The 21,014-nt window shown below is 36.7% G+C and overlaps 1 protein-coding gene across 1 annotated transcript in view; it reads left to right on the top strand.

The window, feature by feature from the left end:
• PPP6C (protein phosphatase 6 catalytic subunit) overlaps positions 1 to 21,014 on the top strand; it is a 37,640-nt gene that overhangs the window by 13,172 nt on the left and 3,454 nt on the right. The window contains exons 2-6 of the mRNA XM_043469551.1: positions 9,152 to 9,247; positions 15,955 to 16,020; positions 17,143 to 17,284; positions 20,193 to 20,272; positions 20,448 to 20,657. Of these exons, the coding sequence (XP_043325486.1) occupies positions 9,152 to 9,247; positions 15,955 to 16,020; positions 17,143 to 17,284; positions 20,193 to 20,272; positions 20,448 to 20,657 (594 nt within the window). The remainder of the gene's footprint in view (positions 1 to 9,151; positions 9,248 to 15,954; positions 16,021 to 17,142; positions 17,285 to 20,192; positions 20,273 to 20,447; positions 20,658 to 21,014) is intronic.

Raw genomic sequence — 21,014 nt, 5'->3', positions numbered from 1 at the left:
CATATACACAATGGAATATTACTTAACCATAAAAAGGAACACATTTGAGTCAGTTCTAATAAGATGGATAAACCTAGAGCCTATTATACAGAGTGAAGTAAGCCAGAAAGAGAAATATAAATATTGTATACTCATGCATATATACAGAATCTAGAAAAATGGTACTGAAGAATTTATTTGCAGGGCAGCAGTGGAGAAACAGACATAGAGTATAGACTTACGGACATGGGGAGAGGGGAGGAGAGGGGGAGATGTAAGGAAAGAGTAACATGGAAACTTCCATTACCATATGTAAAATAATAGCCATGGGAATTTGCTCTATGGCTCAGGAAACTCAAAGGAGGGCTCTGTAGCCACCTAGGGGGTGGGAGGGGGCCGGAGAGGGGAGGGAGGTTCAGAAGGGAGGGGGTATATGTGTACTGATATCTCCTCTGATTCATGTTGAGGTTCGACAGAAAACAAAATTCTGTAAAGCAGTTATCCTTTAATTAAAAAATAAATTTAAAAAATGTATAGTTTCAGAAACCACATTTGAAAGTATAAATTGCTTCTCTACTAGGCTGACTTAGAAGAAGTAGTGCTCTTTATCCCGACTGGCCGAGAAGGGAGGCTGTAAGGAAAGGTTGTAAAAGTATAGGCCAGGCGTGGCGTATTTGTTCTTTGGAACCATCCTTAAGCTCGGCGGAAGTGAGTTAGGGTTTAAAAAAATGCAAAATGTAAACTTTGGGAGCTAATTACCAATAATGAGAAATTATATATCACAAGTCTACTGGATTAAAATAGAAATAGGTTGCTGTACAACATTGATCTTTTGAGACTGGAAGGACAGCTACCTCTATCCACAAGAAGTAGATTTGAGTGGTTAAGATCAAGGTGGTAATTATTATCTTTAAATAGGTAGTATATATTGCTAATTAAAAATAATAGCTTTATGATACATAATTTATATAAAATTTTTAAAGTATATAACTCGGGTTTTTTTCCTAATGGGTTTTAGTATATTTACAGAGTTGTGCAACCATTGCCATAATCAATGTTAGAACATTGTTATCTCCCCACAGAGAAACTATACCCACTGATAGAAATTCCCCATTTCCCCTTACCTCAAACCTCAGCCGTAAGCAGCCACTTATCTATTCTATATCTTTTTTGTTTGTTTTTAAAGTTGATTTATATATGTATATATTTTTGCCGCTTTTTTTTTTTAATCGAAGGATAATTGCTTTACAGAATTTTGTGGTTTTCTGTCATAGGTCAATAAGAATCAGCCATAGGTACACACACGTTCCTTCCCTCCCTCTCTTCCTTCACTTCCCTCCCCTCTGATGAATTTACCTTTTCTAGACATTTCAGGTAAATTGAATCATATATTATGTGGCCTTTTGTGACTGGCTTATTTAGCATATTTTCAAGATTCATCTATGTTGTAACATGTGTCTATACTTTCTTTCTTTCTGTGGGTGAATGATGTTTCATTTTATGGATATACCACATTTTCTTAATCCATTCATCTGTTGATAGACTTGAGTTGTTTCCCCCTTTTGACTTTGGTGAATAATGCTGCAGTGAACACTGATGTATAAGTGTTTGTTCGAGTTCCTGCTTTCGGTTCTTTTGGGCGTGTACCCAGAGTGGAATTGCTGGGTCACATGATAATTCTGTGTTGAGTGTTTGAGGAACTGCCAGACACTTTTCCAAAGTGGTTGTACCATTTTATATTCCTACCAGCAATGTGTAAGGGTTCCAGTTTCTTCACATCTTTGCCAACACTTGTTATTTTTTGTCTTTAAAAAATTATAGCCATCCTAGTATGTATAAAGTGGTATCCGTTTTTAAAAAAAAGTTTTATTTATTTTTGTTTATTTGACTGCATTGGGTCTTAGTTGCAGCATGTGGGGTCTAGTTCCTTGACCAGGAATTGAACCCAGGCCCCCTGCATTGGGAGTGCAGAGTCTTAGCTACTGGACCACCAGGGAAGTCCCCTCATTTTGGTTTTGATTTATATTTATTTTCCTTATGACTAGTGATATTGACTATCCATGTGGCTGTTGGCCATTTGTATTTCTTCTTTGGAAGTATATCCAAGTTCTTTGGCCATTTAAAAAATCTATTTATTTACTTGGCTGCCCCTGGGTCTTATTTGTGGCACACAAGGTCCTTGATCTTCACTGCAGCATGCTGGATCTTTCGTTGTGGCATGTGGTATCTACTTCCCTGACCAGGGATGGAACCTGGGCCTCTTGCATTGGGAGCACAGTCTTTTCCACTGGACCACCAGGAAAGTTGCTTCCTGTTCTTTAAGTTAGGATGTCTTTTTGTTGTTGAGTTGTAGGAGTTCTTTATATATTCTGGATATTAAACTCCTATCAGATAAATGATTTCCAAATATTTTCTCCTATTCTACAGGTTATCTTTTAACTCTCTTGATAATGTCCTTTGATGCACAAAATTTTTTTATTTTGATGAAATTTATGTTTTCTTTTATTGCTCATGCTTAAATCCAGGATCATAAATATTTATCCCTATGTTTTTTTCTAAGAGTTTAATAGTTTTTAACATTTATATTTAGATCATTGATCCATTTTGAGTTAATTTTTGTGTATGATGTGAGGTAGGGGTCCAGCTTCATTCTTTTGTGGAAATCCAGTTGACTTAGCACCCTCTGTTGAAAAAATTGTTCTTCCTGATAACATATTTTCAACAATTTTTTTGTATAGATAATACATTCATATGGTTCCAGACTTAAACAGTGTGAAAGACTATAGAAGTCACATCTTCCCCCCATCCTTGCCTCCTGCCACCCAGTCACCCGATTCCCGTCCTTATTTTGGATAGCCAGTATCAGGATTCTTATGGATCCTTTCAGAAACAACAGTTTAGGTATGCCAAGTAAATATAAGCAAGTGTGTGTTTTTATGTGTGTGTATACTATATATTTTTTGCTTTAATAAAAGAGGTAGCATATATGTTATTATGCAGTTTTTCAATTAAGGCTGTTTTCTAGTTTCAAAATAACATTAAGTTTTTTGCAAAAGAAATGCAGAATCCACAGGAAACTATGAAGAATAACCTACAATATACCTGTTTCCTTCCACCAAGAATAAAATTTTTTCACACTTTTAAAATTTTTTTATCCTTTTTTAAAAAAATATTTATTTTATTTATTTAGCTGTGCCAGGTCTTAGTTGCAGCACACTGGGTCTTCTTTAGCTGTGGCATGCAGACTCCTAGTTGCGGCATGTGGGATCTAGTTCTGTGACCAGGGATCAAACCTGGGTCCACCACATTGGGAGCACGGAGTCTTAGCCACTGGACCACCAGGAAAGTCCCTTTTGGGCTTTTTTAAAAAGTGAAATAAATAAAGATGAAGGTGGAATTCCTTTTGTTTGACATCTCCAGCAACTGCTGTTTTGGGTTTGATATATATTCTTCTAACTCATATTTTATAATTCAGAGTATGCTTTTATGTCGTAGATTTTTTTGTTGTTGTTGTTGTAGATTTTGTATATGACTCTCTGTATGTAAAGCTCCATAGTGTTTTTTGCATGCACTGCCTTATTTAATCCTTAGAATATCCCCAGGTTGGTATTTCTGTTGTGGACGAGGAAACTGAGGCACAGAGAGATCAAGTAACTTAGCAGGGTTACACAGCTAAGTAACAGACAGTAAACCAAGTAATAAGTAATACGAGTAGAGCTGATACTTGTTCTGTGATCTCTTTGACTTCAAAGACTGTGCCCTTAACCTCTGAACTGTGCCATGGTATTACTTGTGTATGATGTTCTCCGATTGGTACTTGTTGATTTAGGAATAAAGGAGTTTTCCCTCTCGGCCCTACTCTGTTTCTCCAAAATTTGACCTTCTATCAGTGTTGAACATGGTTGACCACTCCTCTTTTGAAATGTTTTCCTCATAGGAATTCCATAATACCACACTCGCATGGTTTCCTTTGTACTTCATCAAGCAGTCTCTTTTGCTGGTTCCCCCTCCCCCGCCCCCCAACTTCTGTGGGAAGTATTAGGACTCATGTTTTTTTTGAACTTACCCTTTTCTCTGTTTATAAGCAGCCATGTTAGTTGTCTCTTCTAGTCTCATGACTTGGGCTGTATATTTTCTGACAGTCTCCAGACTGGTCTCTCTAGTTTGGATACTTTCCCTTGAAAACAGGACTCATTTGATCAGCTGTATAAAGCATGTCTCAGGCACCTTGAAGTCTGACGGGCATCACAGACTTATTGTGTCAAAATCAAGCTCTTACAGCCAAATAGTGGCAACAACCCACATGTCCAGCAACTGGTGGATAGATAAGCAAAATGTGATAAACACATACAACGGAATATTATTCAGCTATAAAAAAGAATAAAGAAATAATGCAAAAAAAAAGAAATAATGCATGTTACAATGTGGCTGAACTTTAAAAACATATATTAAGTGAAAGAAGCCAGTCACAAAAGGCCCCATTTCCAGATGTCCAGAATGAACAAATCCAAAGACACAGCAGGTGAATTATTGTCTATGGCTGTGGGGTGAGGTTATGGGAATTGGCAGATGCATGCTAATGAGTACATTAGTGATCTTTTTGGGGTGATCAAAATGTTTAAAATTGATTATGATGATGGTTGCTCAACAGCGAATATGCTAAAAACCATTGAATTTTACACGGTAAAGGGGCAAATTTTATGATATGTGATTTGTATCTCAATGAAGTTGTTAAAAAGACCCCTCAGATTCATGGTTCCTCATCACTCAAACCAAACCCAAACAAATCAAAACATTCTACTTACGAAAACATAATTGAGAAGCACTGGGCTTTCTAAAATTAAAACTTTGGTTTGCAAAAGACACTGTCAAGAGAATGAGAAGGTGAACCACGAACTGGGAGAATATATTTGTGAAAGATTTATTTGATAAATTCAACAGTACGAAAACAAACAACCCTATTAAACCTTATTAAAAATGGGCCAAAGACCTGAACAGGTACCTCACCAAAGAAAACATATAGAAGACAGATAAGCATATGGAAAGGTGCTCAATAGCTCAATATCATATGTCATTAGGGAAATGCAGATTAAAATACCAGGGTCACACTCCTTCACACTTGTGACGCTGACCGCACTGGCAGAAGCAGAAGCTGTCACTCGTTGCTGATGGGGATGTAGACTTGAGGAGCCACTCTGGAAGATCTTTTTCAGTTGGGCTTCCCTGATAGCTCAGTTGGTAAAGAATCTGCCTGCAATGCAGGAGACCCCTGTTTGATACCTGAGTTGGGAAGATCTGCTGGAGAAGGGATAGGCTATCCACTCCTGTATTCTTGGGCTTTGCTGGTAGCTCAGCTGGGAAAGAATCCACCTGCAATGCAGGAGGCCTGAGTTCGACTCCTGGGTTGGGAAGATCCCCTAGAGAAGGGAAAGGCTACCCACTCCAGTATTCTGGCCTGGAAAATTCCATGGAAAAGTCCATGGGGTCACAAAGAGTCAGACGCAACTGAGTGAGTTTTACTTTCACTTTACCAGGTTCAACACCCTTACCATATGTTGTAGCAGTCTTGCTCCTTGTTGTTTATCCAAATGGACTGAACATGTCCACCACAAAACCTATACACAGATGTTTATTCATAATACACATTCATAATTGCCCATAATTATTCATAATTGCCCAAATTTGATAACAACCAAGGTATCATTCAGTAGATGAATGGTTACACTGGTACGTTGAGACAATGGAATGTTAATCAGCTCTAAGAAGAAATGATCAAGCCATGAAAAGACAGGAAGGAAGCTTAATTGCATATTACTCTGTGAAAGATGCCAACCCGAAAAGGCAACATAGGTACAATTCCAACTACATGGCATTCTAGTGAAGGCAAAACTATGGTGATAGTGAAAAGATCAGTTGTTTCCATCTTTTCCCTATACCTTGCCCTACACATCTCTTCCATCTAGATGCTCATTTGTATCCTTGTATCACGTCCTTTAATAAGCTGATGAATGCAAGTGCTTCCCTGAGTTCTGCGAGCTGCTCTAGCAAATATTCAAACTCACGGAAGAGGTCTTCGGAACCTCTGATCTATAGCTGATTGGTTAAAAGTGCAGTTGATATAACCTGGGCTTGCAGCTGGTGTCTGAAGTGTGTGTGTAAGTTGGTGGGGGAGTTGAGGGGGCGGTCTTGTGGGACTGAGCTCTTAATCTGAGAGATCTGACACTCTCTCTAGTAAATAGTGTCAGAGTTGAGTTAAATGGTAGGAGACCCAGCTGATGTTACAGAGAATTGCGTATTGTAGGGAGGGAAAAACCTCCATACATTTGGTGACCAGAAGTGTCAGAAATATGAGTGTTCTGAGTAACTAGTAAAGGAGACATATAAGACAGATTCACGCAGTAGGGAAGAACTGAGATTTTCCCTACATGGGGAGGAAAAAGCTGATTTTTTTTTTTTTAAACAAATGTAAAATGAAACTGAAGGACTTTTCATCAGTATCTTTTCCTGTTATGAATAATGAATGGATTTTATGTCAGGACCAAGGACTGTTTATTGAAGCCTGTGAGGTTTGTAGGAAATTCAGCACAAGAAAGAGCTCGCTACTCTAGGGCCAGAAGGACTCCAGGCCAAAAGGAAGATCTTTCCTTTGAGGTGCTATTTGAAGGTCAGAACTTATCCTAGGAATAAGAATGACTCTTTATTTTGAACATTTCTAAACAGCTTGGTTCCCCCTCATTTTCTTTTGGGGGGCCTCTTTTCTTACTCCTCCTCCCTCCTTCCATTGTGGCCGCTCTCTGGTGCTTACCTGTGTATACAGTATTGTGGCTATAACTGTTAAAGTGTGTCTCTGCTATATTTAAGTAAGTTTTGGCATTTAGATTCCATAATTAATGTTAAGAATCATTTCATTATGCTTGTGTAGTTTAATTTGTCCTTTCTTGGCTGACCTTCTTAAAATCTAATTTTATGAGATTTTAATTTTAATACAGCCTCTGACTAGTATAACTTGTCTCAGATGGAAGGAGGTTTCCCGTCCAGTTCTCTTTACACAGCAGACTGTACCCTTCCTTCTCCAGAGAACTATTGTGAGAATTGTTTTCCTTCTGTGAAATCTTTTGGTTTGAGTACTTTCAGAGGACAAATATTTTTAAAATGCAAACATTTAGAGCTCTTTTTGAAAGGTAGAGTGATTCTTTAATTTTAGATTTATATTTTATAGTTAATTCTAGTTAACCTTTTTATTTTGAAATAATCATAGATTTATATGCATTTTTCAGAAATAACACCAAAAGATCCCTTGTACTCTGTTTCCAGTTTTGGGGTTTTTTTAAAAAATTATTTATATATTTGGCTGTGCGGTTTTTAGTTGTGGCATGTGAACTCTCAGTTGCAGCATGTGGGATCCAGTTCCCTGACCAGGAATTGAACCCGGGCACCTGCACTGTGCATTGGGAGCTCAGAGTCCCAGCCCTTGGACCACCAGGGAGGTCTCCCTTTATCCAGTTTTCCCTGGTAGTAACATCTTGTAGAACAGATATCACAACCAAGATATTGACATTGATACACCCCATGATCTTGTTCTCCAGTTTTACTTGTACTTATTTATGTATTTAGTTCTTTGCAGTCTTATTATATCTGTAGTCTTATGTATCCAATACCACATTTAAGACACAGTTCCATCACCCCAAGGAGTCCACATGTTGTTGTTTTTATAACGGTACCTATTTCCCTCCTGTTGCTCCTAACTGCTAGACCCTTGGCAGTCAACCAGTTTGGTCTCTATTTCTGTACATTTTTTAATTTCAAGAATGTTATATAAATGGAGTCATACAGTATGTAACACTGTGGGGTAGGGTTCCCCCCCAACTGAGCATAATTCCCTTGAAATTTATCCAGATTGTCATGTGTCAATAGTTTGTTTCCTTCTATTTCTGAATAGTATTCCATTGTGTGAATGTACTATAACTTAACTAGTCACTGTTGAAGGACATCTGATTTATTTCCAGTTTTTGGCTGTCATGAATTAAACTTCTGTGGACTTCTGTGTACAGTTTTTTATGTGATCATAAATTTTCATTGCCAAGAGTGCAGTTGCTGGATCATATTTGCTAAGTGCATGGTTTGTAATTTACTTAAAAAATTAGCAGATAAAGACCTTTTCCTTTTAGAATGATTGACTTTTACTTTTTGTGTGTGTGTGTGAAAAACATCAGTTGACAGTTCCTTGCAAAGCTGTCTGTCTTCTAGAACCTGTTACCTGTGTAGCTGAGCAATTGAACTGAACTGAACTGAACCTGTGTAGCCAGGGAGTTTGCATTTTGGAATAGGCATTGTGAGAGGAAGGTGAAAGCTGACAGATCAAATCCCAGAGTCATCATAGAGTAGTTTGCTTTTCTGTGAAATAATACATACATTTTGTTCAGTTGTTCAGTCATGTCTGATTCTTTGTGATCCCATAGACTACAGTACGCCAGGCTTCCCTGTCCTTCACCATCTCCTGGAACTTGCTCAAACTCATGTCCATTGAGTTGGTGATGCCATCCAACCATTTTGTCTTCTGTTGTCCCCTTCTCCTGCCTTCAGTCTTTCCCAACATCAGGGACTTTTCTAAAATAAGTCAGCCCTTTACATCAGGTGGCCAAAGTGTTGGACCTTCAGCTTCAGCATCAGTCCCTCCAGTGAATATTCAGGATTGATTTCCTTTAGGATTGACTGGTTTGATCTCCTTGCAGTCCAAGGAACTCCCAAGAGTCTTGTTCCGCACAACAGTTCAAAAGCATCAGTTCTTTGCTGCTCAGCTTTTTTATGATCCAGTTCTCACATCCATACATGACTACTGGAAAAACCATAGCTTTGACTATACGGACCTTTGTCAGCAGAGTAATGTCTCTGCTTTTTAATACGCTGTCTAGGGTTGTCATAGCTTTTCTTCCAAGGAGCAAGCGTCTTTTAATTTCATGGCTGCAGTCACTATCTGCAGTGATTTTGGAGCCCAGGAAAATAAAGTCTTTCACTGTTTCCATTGTTTCCCCATCTATTTGCCATGAAGTGATGGACCAGATGCCATGATCTTAATGTTGAATTATTATATGTTAGTTCTTGTCATTTTTGCACTTGGTCTTCAGCTTTAATGTTGTAATAAAAGGTTGCATTTTATTTTCTTGTCTTACAGCGGCTATGTGACTACGTTTGTGATCTCCTGTTGGAAGAGTCAAATGTCCAGCCAGTATCAACACCAGTAACAGTGTGTGGAGACATACATGGACAGGTAAAATTTCATGAGGAGAGTTTTAGCTTTTGTACTGTCTGTCCATAGTCCATGTGTGTTTCCACTTGTGCTATAAAATATTTGGAAAAAAAAAAAAAGGAGCAGCTAGTGGTTGGTTAGGATGCCTCAGTCTGTGTGATACTAATGATTCCTGGTTACTGTTAAACTGAATAAAAGCAGTAGTCAAATTATTCATGCACTTTGTTGAAATCACACTTAGGAAGTGAGCTGAGTGAAGTATTATTTTTCTGTGGACAGGAGGAGATAGGAAATAACTACAGACTGCTCATAGCTATTATGGTTGATAGGAGATGCTTTGGTTTTGGGCCTAATTTTCTATTCATTCTACGCATTGCTGTTGTATTCATTCTGTTCACTTAATGTCTTATTTTATTGAAAATTCATCATTTCCTTAGTGGGAATGAGAATAACTGTTCAGAAAAACTATTGGTGCATGATTTCACAGCAATTCTGTGCTAGAACGAAATGAGAAAGGCAGTTCACCTTTTCATCTGCTGGCATTTTGTTTGTTTTTAAGAGTTTCAGAGCATTGACAGGAGGGGTACACCTCATTTTTAGACTCTTACTGTCAGTGTTTAGCCTGATTAGGAAACTGTGTATTTGTGGAGTTTTTTAAATTTTTTCCTGGGTAATGAAAGCTGAACAAAATACTCATAGCCTGCTCCATGCATGCAGTGGAGTTGGGGCTAATATAATATATTGTGACATAATATAATATATGATTATAATAATAATATATTGTGACCAACATTGGATTTATGAATGCCAACATGACCTTAACTATGACTGCCTAAAGGAGCAGAAAGGTGTGTAGATTATTTGTGATTGAGTTGGGTTTTTCAGTCTGTTCTCTGAATGTTTGACGTTATAGTAAATGACATCTGCATGTTTTCAGCTTCTAAATAGAAACCCCATTATGTCATATTTGATCTGTTAAAATTCTAGTTCTCTAAAGTAAACCATTATGAGTGTATTTTTTGGTTTCCATGTTAACTTCTCTCCTAAAGTATAATAAACATTTCTATTTTGCTAACATAAAGGATATTAATATAGGAAGTGCCTTTAACATATTTGTAAAAGTTGGAATAAACCAAGCAGTGTTTTCCTTTGATTATAATATTAAAATTGAAGGGTTGCCTGTGTTTGGCTGCACTGTGTAGGTCATGGGATCTTAGTTCCAGACCAGAGATTAAATCTGTGCCCTCAGATTCAGTCAGCTGTGAAAGTGCAGAGTCCTAACCACTGGACCACCAGGAAATTCCCCAAGGACTTTCCAGTATATGAATTACAGTCAGGATCAAAGGTCAGGAAGTTAGAGACAACTTCATACTACTAAAATTAATAAATTTACGCTTCCGTAATATATATACCTTCAGTCAAATGTACAACTGTTGTTTTCATTTATCTTGTGTTTTGAGATGAATAAAGTGCTTTCTCATAAATTCCATGTCAGTTTTTTCTTTGTTTAAGTGTTCCATGAAATTGGATCATTTTGTGGAGAAGGACTGAGACTGAAAAATTGAGGAATTAGCCTAAATTCACATAGCTACTAAGGGACAGAGCTGAGATTTGAAACTCATATAGGTGCCCAGTAGCCCATATTATTGTTGTTATTATTTTTGCCTGCACAGTTTGCTCACCCACCTGCTGTCACTTCCCTGACTGGTATTTGAATCTGGGCCCCATCAGTGAAGGCTCAGAATCCTAACCACTAGGCCACCAGGGAACTCCCAGTCCATGTTAAGACTGCCACCAAACTGAACAGTGTTTCTCTTGTACTTGACCCTTTAAAACAATTGCTCATCGAAAGCATAGGACTTGAGAAGCTTCTAAATGTCTGTAGACTAAAGTCAAATATAAGATGTGTCTTTTGGGACTTGTACAGTTGTCTTCCCCTTGGGCCAGTTCTGGAATCGCAGGAGTGGATTATGACTATAAATAAGCTGATAGAAAGTGTTGGCACGCATACAGTGCCAGGAAGCATTGAAACAGTATAGTGAGGAGGTTGTAGAGTTCAGTGTCAGACAGAGCGTGGTTTAAGTCCTGCCTGGGTACATAATAGCTGTTTAAGAAGCCACTTCAGCTAGCTCTTCAGTTCTTTATATGTGGACCTTTGAGGGTCTGTAAGATGGCACAGAATCAACTGAAGGTAAAACTGCTGGTGCCTCCCTGATCAAGGGAGTGTCACCACGCCTATGCTGGTTGTCCTTGTATTCTTCACCAGCATGCGTGCATTTACAGTAAAATAAAATACCAGTATCATTTAAGAATGTCCTTGATGAACTAGTAATATTAATTAATAGTAGCTCTTAACCATTGAGTAGATATATCTTTTGAACAGCCCCTGTGATGAAATAGAAAGTATGCATAAAGCACATCTACTGCATGTCAAAGAAAAATGGTTTTCTCAAAAGAAGATTACTTTTGCAGTTTTGTATCTCCATCTGAAATAGCCTCTTTTTTTCTTTTTAATGGAATGCTATTTTTACTTGAGAGAATGAATGACAAACTATGAGTATTTGGCAACTATTTTGCAAAAGTAAGTGAAGTGAGCCAGTCACTTTAAGAGGAACAATTGATAGTATTTGTTGCTGATGCCAGAATTTGAGTTTTCAAGAAAATAATTGGACTTTTAGAAAATTTGAATTCACCACCATGAAGCTCCTAGCTTCTGGTACCCAAAAGACTTTTCTGATGAGATGAGTGATAATATTAACAAATATTTTTTTAATGATTATAAGGAAATACTATTTTTCATTTTCAAATAACCAGAGTGTATTACCCACTCAAAGTGTTAGACCAACCTATCTAACACAGTTTGAGAAGAGACCAGTTGTCCAGTTTTGATGTTTTAGAAGAAAAATATGCACCATTATCTCTAAAGGTTATTAAAATTCTGCTCCCTTTTGTAACACATACCTGTATGAAGCTGGATTTTCTTTGTATACTTTAAACAGCATATCCCAACAGGTTGGCTGTTCAGTTCAGTTCAGTTCAGTCGCTCAGTCGTGTCTGCCTCTTTGCAGCCCCATGGACTGCAGCACACGAGACCTCCCTGTCCATCACCAACTCCCGGAGTTTACTCAAACTCATGTCCATTGAGTTGGTGATGCCATCCAACCATCTCATCCTCTGTCGTCCCCTTCTCCTCCCACCTTCAGTTTTTTCCAGCATCAGGGTCTTTTCAAATGAGTCAGTTCTTCGCATCAGGTGACCACAGTATTGGAGTTTCAGCTTCAGCGTCAGTCCTTCCAATGAATATTCAGGACTGAATATTCAGATTGGCTGTAGAGGTAGGCTATGAGAACCCAAGCTGTGCTCTTTTTTGCCAGTCATTAAAGAGACTTGCAAAAATGTAAAACAGTGCCAGTCTTCTCATAAATTTGTTTTGTTTTACTTTGGAAAACAGTTTATTTTTCATTAAAAATATGTGTATATTATTACTTGGTGAGTTATTGATTTTCTTTAATTTTTTATTTTGGGGTATTGTTGATTTACAATGTTATGTTTCAGATGTACAGCAAAGTGATTCAGTTATACATATACATATATGCATTCTTTTTCCATATAGGTTATTACAGAATATTGAGTAGAGTTCTCTGTGCTATACAGTAGGTCCTTACTGTTTATTTCATTTAAAGTAGTATGTATATGTTAATCCCAAACTCCTAATTCATCCCTCCCTGATTTTTAAAATGAATTTCAGTTCACCTCAGTTCAGTCGCTCAGTCGTGTCTGACTCTTTGTGACCCCATGGACTGCAGCACACCAGGCCTCCCTGTCCATCACCAACTCCCAGAGTCTACTCAAACTCATGTCCATTGAGTCGGTGATGCCATCCAACCATCTCATCTTCTGTCGTCCCCTTCTCCTCCCGCCCTCAATCTTTCCCAGCATCAGGGTCTTTTCAAATGAGTCAGCTCTTCGTATCAGGTGGCCAAAGTGTTGGAGTTTCAGCTTCAACATCAGTCCTTCTAATGGACACTCAGGACTGATCTCCTTTAGGATGGACTGGTTGGATCTCCTTGCAGTCCAAGGGACTCTCAAAAGTCTTCTCCAACACCACAGTTCAAACGCATCAATTCTTCTGCACTCAGCTTTCTTTATAGTCCAACTCTCACATCCATACATGACTACTGTATAAACCATAACTTTGACTAGATGGACCTTTGTTGGCAGTGTAATGTGTCTGCTGTTTTAATATGCTGTCTAGGTTGGTCATGACTTTCCTTCCCAGGAGTAAGTGTCTTTTAATTTCATGGCTGCAATCATAATCAGCAGTGATTTTGGAGCCCAGAAAAATAAAGTCAGCCACTGTTTCCACTGTTTCCCCATCTATTTGCCATGAAGTGATGGGACCGGATGCTATGATTTTAGTTTTCTGAATGTTGAGTTTTAAGCCAAATTTTTCAGTCTCCTCTTCACTTTCATCAAGAGGCTCTTTAGTTCTTCTTCGCTTTCTGCCGTAAGGGTGGTGTCATCTGCATATCTGACGTTTAAACATTAGCGATGATCACTTTAAAATTCTAATATGGTTAATACTGATTCATATAGTGTAAAAACAAAAGCCTTTGAAGACCAAACTACTGAGCTGGCCAACTGTTTCCTTGCCTGTAATTATGGGGTAAAATCCACATCTCAGGATTCGTTTTGTTTTAAAATAAGAAAACTTATACAGAGTGTGTGATATGAAAAACATACAATAGACGGTAGAAATTATTTGTGAAATACTGAGATGGGCTCCCAGTAATGTATGACAGTTACTTGTCTCCATATGTTTTTAGTAACTCTTTATTGTATATATATTTTTTAATTTATTTTTTTATTGAAAGATAATTGCTTTACAGAATTTTGTTGTTTTCTGTCAAACCTCAGCCTGAATCAGCCATAGGTATACATCTATCCCTCCCTTTTGAACCTCCCTTCCATCTCCCTCCCCATCCTCCCCTTTAGGTTCATACAGAGCCCCTGTCTGAGTTTCTTAGCCATACAGCCGATTCCCGCTGGCTATCTGTTTTACCTTTGGTAATGTGAGTTTTCATGTTACTCTTTCCATACATCTCACCCTCTCCTCCCCTCTCCCCAAGTCCACAAGTCTGTTCTCTATGTCTGTTTCTCCATTGCTGCCCTGTTTAAGTAAATTCTTCAGTACCGGTTTTCCACATTCCACATATATGTGTTAGAATACAATATTTATATTTCTCTTTCTGACTCACTTTAGTAACTCTTTATTATATTAAAGAATTTTGGAAAAACTTTCAGTATGGAGTAGGTATGGGTCCCTGAAGCAGAATTTTTGGTCATCCATTAAATATATATAAATTAAATGGAAATTTACAAAGCTTCTATTCAAGAACATGTTGCTGCAGACATCTGGAGTAAAGTCTAAGGACACTCACTCTTCTACAGTACTTTTAAAGAAGCAGCTATTTTATAAAACTCTTAAGTGTTTCCTTTCAGACTTGTGTGTATATACTCAATATTTTACATAGTAAAATTGTATAGTTATGTTATAGGTTTAGTTTTGTGTTCTGTTGCACTTTGCTACATAGTTTCCATTATAATCATTATTTATGACTGCGTGAGGTCTGGGTCTTACTAATATTCCCCTATGTTGGTCATGAAGGTTGTTTCTTCTCTTATTAGAAATGGTGCTATGATGCATTTTCTTTATGTTACACACCTTTTTTTCCCCCCCTTTAAGGATATAGTCACAGAAGTGGAATTACTAGGCTAAAGTAACACACACACACGTGTGTGTGTGTGTGTATTACATATACACATATATACACCGAGTGTGTGTATAAATGTATATACTTATTTTTTACTGCTTATATTGTGTGTGATTGTTTATACATATGTGATATACACATGCATACATATATGTGAGGTGGGAAGTGAGAAGTAATATTACTACGTAAATTTTACTTTCAAATGTAAACGACAGACGTGAAGGAAATTATGAATAGTAGTTGGTATAGTATAGTCAATACCTTAATCCAAAATTCTTTTTCAGAAAAACTGTGATGTTTTGCTTAGGAAGTAGGATTAGGATAATCTAGTTGACTGAAGTTATCAAGCACACATTTTTGTCAGTTAAATTTTCAGGCAAATAGAGTATGATGAAATATACTTTTTTTTTTTTAATATATTGATTATTGAGAAGACTCTCCACAGCTGTAGAGCCTAAGGATACACATCTCTGAAAGCAGAGTATAGGAAGGTAGATTGATCTGCTCTGTAGGACACTATGAAGTGTCATGTAAACTCATTCTTTGAAAGAAATTCTTATTGACTTGCTTCCTTAACTTTTGTCTCTTTAAAATAGATGCAGAATGTGGGACAAAATGATTGGGTTAGCTTATCGACAGTTAGGTAACTGATACATGATTTCAAATTCTGTAGTGATAGACGGGGAGATGTATGAAAGAAATTTGAGGGGGTTTGCCATGACATTGATGAGGTAGGAATGACTTTAGTGATAAGTGAAAGCTTCATTTTAGTGCTTTATTTTTTAAGGCTTGGAAGCTGTGTGCTTGGTAGTTTAGTTTGCACTTTATTTCTTTTTATGAATGTACATATTTGAAGTCTTAATTCACCGCTTCTTTACACAGTTTGGCCTCAGTTTCATTATTTTACTCCTTCACAGGAATTTGTAATCAGCATATATTGCCTTTCTTTTATAGTTTTATGACCTTTGTGAACTATTCAGAACTGGAGGTCAGGTTCCTGACACAAACTACATATTTATGGTATGTAAACACCAGTGATACCAACTACTTATTTCATTTTATATTTTTTCAACTACTTATTTTTTTTTTTATTTTTTTATTTTTTTCAACTACTTATTTTAAATGGAGGAGATCTATCTTACTACATGTAGATGATGTAATACTTTCATTGCCATGTGACAATCACTATTTAAATATGTGAAAAGGTGATTCAATACTTTGCTACATTTTGCTGTGTCCTTTCGTTGAGAATAATTGTTCTTGTAAACTGCTGTGCAGGTAGGACTGGGTTGTAGCCTTTTTGTAGTTTTTGGTTAGGTAAAAACAAAAAAACAATAGCTTGGAACCTCAGGTTTAAAGCATAAATCTTCAATTTACTGTTATTTTGTCATCTTTTTTTTTTTGAGCATTCATTTTCATCTGTTATTAATCTGGATTGAAGAATGTACACATTTACACATTTGCTATTAAGGTAGATACTTGCTTTCCTTTTGGAATAAAATGTTACTGTTTTAATTTTTTTTGAGTCCTGTTATTTTCCTTTCTTCTGAAAATTTCTGGGTTACTCTCTTATTCTTTTAGCTGTTTCCCTATGGTCTAATATTGGCCCAAGTAAAACATAAATGGGAAGTGTAGATAGTATGTCATCATATGCAGTTGTTAAATACAAAACTGAGTGTAGAACACTGTTATGATATTTGCTCTAAAAAAAAAGAACTATTTTCAAATTGACAGCTCTTTTGATACAGTTAAAAATATTTTTGAAATTCATTTAAGGTTTTTTGATTCACATGTTTTTTTTGTTTTTTTTTTTTTGATTCACCTTTTTTTTTTTAACAAACGTTTATTAATGTAGGTAATAGAGAATTGAAAAAATGGTGGTTTTATAGGGAAAGTCCTTGAGAGAACTGCACAGCAGCTTGCTGTAAGCCTCCCGCAGCATAAGACTAGCACATTTAGTAGGAATAGCTTATTTACTTCCATTTCAATTTTTTGTTAAAACCCAATTTCCAAATAATTCAGTGTGTGACTCTTCATTTTTGTTATTTTGTACCATGTCTCTGAGTTTGTGCACTTTGGTATAATTTTTTTAAAATATTGCTGTTATTATATTGTTTGTAACTGTAAATTTTTACTTTACAGGGTGATTTTGTAGACCGAGGTTACTATAGTTTGGAGACCTTCACTTACCTTCTTGCACTAAAGGCTAAATGGCCTGATCGTATTACACTTTTGCGAGGAAATCATGAGAGTAGACAGATAACACAGGTGTATGGATTTTATGGTAAGATTTTCTGTTTCTCTGACTCTGAATATTGTCTTACCTTCCTCTTTGGGGAAAAAAACGACACATACGTCATACATGTGCTTTTAATAGTAAAATTAGAAAATACAGATAATCTTTCTCCACTTTCATTTTTAACTCCATTTTTTCCCTCAATCAGTTGAAAATCTGACTATGTAGAGAGAACCATTCTATTTTTTCTTTTTTTACTAAAGTGTATAGTTGATTTATAGTATTACTTTCAGGTGTGCATCACAGTGATTCAATATTTTTATAGATTATACTCCTTTTAAAGTTATTATAAAATATTAGCTATATCGCCTGTGTTTACAGTATATCCTTGTAGCTTATTATTTTATACATAGTAGTCTGAGAGAACCCTTTTTAACTTTTTGGTGTATGTCTTTCTAGATCAGTGCCTCAAAATGTAGTCTTCAGTTTACCTCATTGGAATTATCTGGGGTGCTTGTTAAAATTGTAGACTGCTGGGTGCCACTGTAGACCGTTTGGGGTGGGGCCTTAGAACCTGCTGAAAAGGAATGTTTTGCACCCTCGGTTTAAGAGCCTATTCTATATACATATGTATGTGTGTGTGTTTGTATACATATCTGTGTATGTATACATCACATCAAGCTAAAATGTGATCATACTTGGTTTTTTAATATTGTGATCAGCTTTTTCATTTCATTAATGTTGTTTTTGTAGCTGCACTGTAATACACTGTACGGATGTACTGTAAATCTGTGTACTTCCTCCAGAGAATACTGGAACTCAAGTCATTAAAAGTAAAATAGCTACTTCTATAAAATTTTGTATGATTGAAAGCTTTTAAAGATGAGATTTGGAGCTCTTTGAAAGAGGTAGATAGAACTCTTGAGATATTAATATGAATTTTCTTTGAGCACAAGGCAAATATTGAGAGATTAAAAAATATTAATCTCATAACAATTTAGTTTTAGACTTTATATTTTGAATTATCTTCTGTCATTGTAAAGATAAATTGAACTCTCTTACTGCTCATTTTGTCAGCCATTGTCAGTTATTAAACTGAGAAATTTTGAGAATTTATTGTTTATTTATTTATGGTCACCCTTTGTTTCTTGGGGAACCTTAGTTCCCCAATCAGGGATTGAAAGCAGGCCACGGCAGGGAAAGCCTGGAATCCTAACTACTAGCTCATCAGGGAACTCCCTGAGAATTTGTTGCTTATATAACTTTGTTAACAGAAATTGAAAAGTTAGATGGCTAATATTTATCTCCTTTCTACAAGTTACTTCTTATTTACATTCTCAAAATGCCAAATACCATTTAGAATAAAACTGATTGATGCTTTTACAAAATAATCGGTATTTTGGATAACATATACTATGATGTTAGCTCAGTGAAAGCAGCTGACTCCGGCTGTCCAAGACTACTATTATGCATACACTCACACCCCAGAAATTGACCACCATTACCACTGTGGGGCAAAAGGAATAAAAGGGAGAGGAAAGAGGACATTTTAATCGTGGTGCCTTGACTGAAGAAAACGGTAGCAGCACAACATCCAGTACTGAATGTTTTTGATCCCAGGCTATGCTCTAGTGCTCATAAAATGGTTTTGTTTAGTAAGAGGAAGCCCATCTGCTCCTCAGGAGGAAGATAGATTTAGTCATCATGGAACTTAATATTGATTTTAAAGTAAAAATGTCCACACATAGCTATTATATTGGGCCTTCAGTTCATCTTGATAAACATGGTTGTAGTTAGCAGTTATTATGAACCAAGTGCTTTGCTTATGTGTTAGGGTGAAAAATTGACAAGTCGATTCCTACTGGTAAACTGTGCTCAGTGTTAGAGATGTCTCCTGAGACTTTTACATAAGGATCCTGCCTCACGTAGAGATATAATTTAGAAAATTATGAGGGTTGACCATACCCCACAGTATCATTTTCAGCTGTACTTAGGACAATAGTGATATGTGTTTTTTTGCAAAATTAAGGAAGAAACCAAAGAGCATGGCTTCCTTGGTATTAACTGAGAGAAGAGATTAATATACTTTATTAACTGTTGTAGATAGCAGAGAGAATGTTCAGCTGAGAATATATAAGACCTAGCGATAACTACCAGGGTACTTACTAGAACTCAAGTGTGTAGTTGCACAATCTGCAGAAAATCTCAGGAGAGACAATGTAGGTCTGAGAAATGTTGAAAAGGGGGATTACCCATGTTCTTGTGATTAAGGGTCCTTTAATGTGTTTGGTTATCCTGCTAGCATAAAGTAGTCACGTTAAATACATTACTGTGTTTGATGGAATTGCCCAGAATTTTTTTAAAGTTTGTTTATTTATTTGACCACACCACATGGCCTGTAGGACCCAGTTCTCTGACCAGTGATCAAAACTGCACCTTTAGCAGTGAAAACAAGGAGTCCCAACCACCAGACCACCAGGGAACTACTCCCAGTGTTAATGATAAGACAAAAACGTTTGCTCCGGGTTATGTGAAATTAATATTTAGCTCTTCTTGATTATAGCATTTGACCAATGATTTCAAGCTGCTTCTTAGGGCCACTTTTGGAATGAAAAGTAGGACCACTTTCCTAGACCAGTTAGCTACTAGTCCCCTGGCTCTACATGGAGGATCTACCAGGGCTAAATATGTGTCATAACCTGCCATCCTAGTTTAAGCATAAGTTCTGTTGTCCTAGTGTTAGATATATCCTTTATTTATTTTATTTCATTTATGTATTTTTTGGCCGTGCCTCACAGCTTGCAGGATCTTAGTTCCCCAACCAGGGATTGAACCCAGGCCACGGCAGTGAAAGCGCTGAGTCCTAACCACTGGATCTCCAGGGAACTCCCTTGTATTCTTTATTTTTATCAGCATATTCAGAACTTCATTAATGAGAACTCTGTTTCTCTCATAGATGAGTGCCAAACCAAATATGGAAATGCTAATGCCTGGAGATACTGTACCAAAGTTTTTGACATGCTGACAGTAGCAGCTGTAAGTTTATGTAAATCTTTTTAAAAGCTTAAGTATTTTTCTGCCAGTAACACTTTGCATATGTTTATCTAATTGCCATCTCAATTATATTGATATCATTAGCACTCATTGATGAATTTAGGTATGACTGAGTTTATTGTTATATATTCAACTCTTTGTTATCTTTTTTTGCTAGTTAATAGATGAGCAGATTTTGTGTGTTCATGGTGGTTTATCTCCTGATATCAAAACACTGGATCAAATTCGAACCATTGAACGGAATCAGGAAATTCCCCATAAAGGAGCATTTTGTGATCTGGTTTGGTCAGATCCTGAAGATGTGGATACTTGGGCAATCAGTCCCCGAGGAGCAGGTTGGCTTTTTGGCGCAAAAGTCACAAATGAGGTAAAGCCAACATTTTTGTAAAAGTGGTTTGTTGGTCGCTAATGGCATATGTAAAGAACTATGGTTGTTATAGATACCAAACTTCTAGTCTAGTTTACTCAAACTGTGGTGCTCGTGGATATCAGATTTCCTGTCTGGTTTATCATATGTCTTTCCTTAAGGTTAAATGAGATCATGAAATAAAAGCACCTCCTTTAGCATCCACTGGTACTATGTGTAAAATAAATTTTCCTTTTCTTTCAAACACTGAAAGTAATGAGATAAGGGAAAGATAGGCAACTTTTTAATATATATTTCTTAGTGTATATATATTTTTTAAATTGAGATATAATTGACATATAACATTGTATTAGTTAT

This window comes from Cervus canadensis, chromosome 5, assembly GCF_019320065.1.
Source record: "Cervus canadensis isolate Bull #8, Minnesota chromosome 5, ASM1932006v1, whole genome shotgun sequence".
NCBI classification, from domain to species: domain Eukaryota; kingdom Metazoa; phylum Chordata; class Mammalia; order Artiodactyla; family Cervidae; genus Cervus; species Cervus canadensis.
Note: the sequence above shows the minus strand (reverse complement) of the source record. Positions and strands in the feature narration are given on the sequence as shown.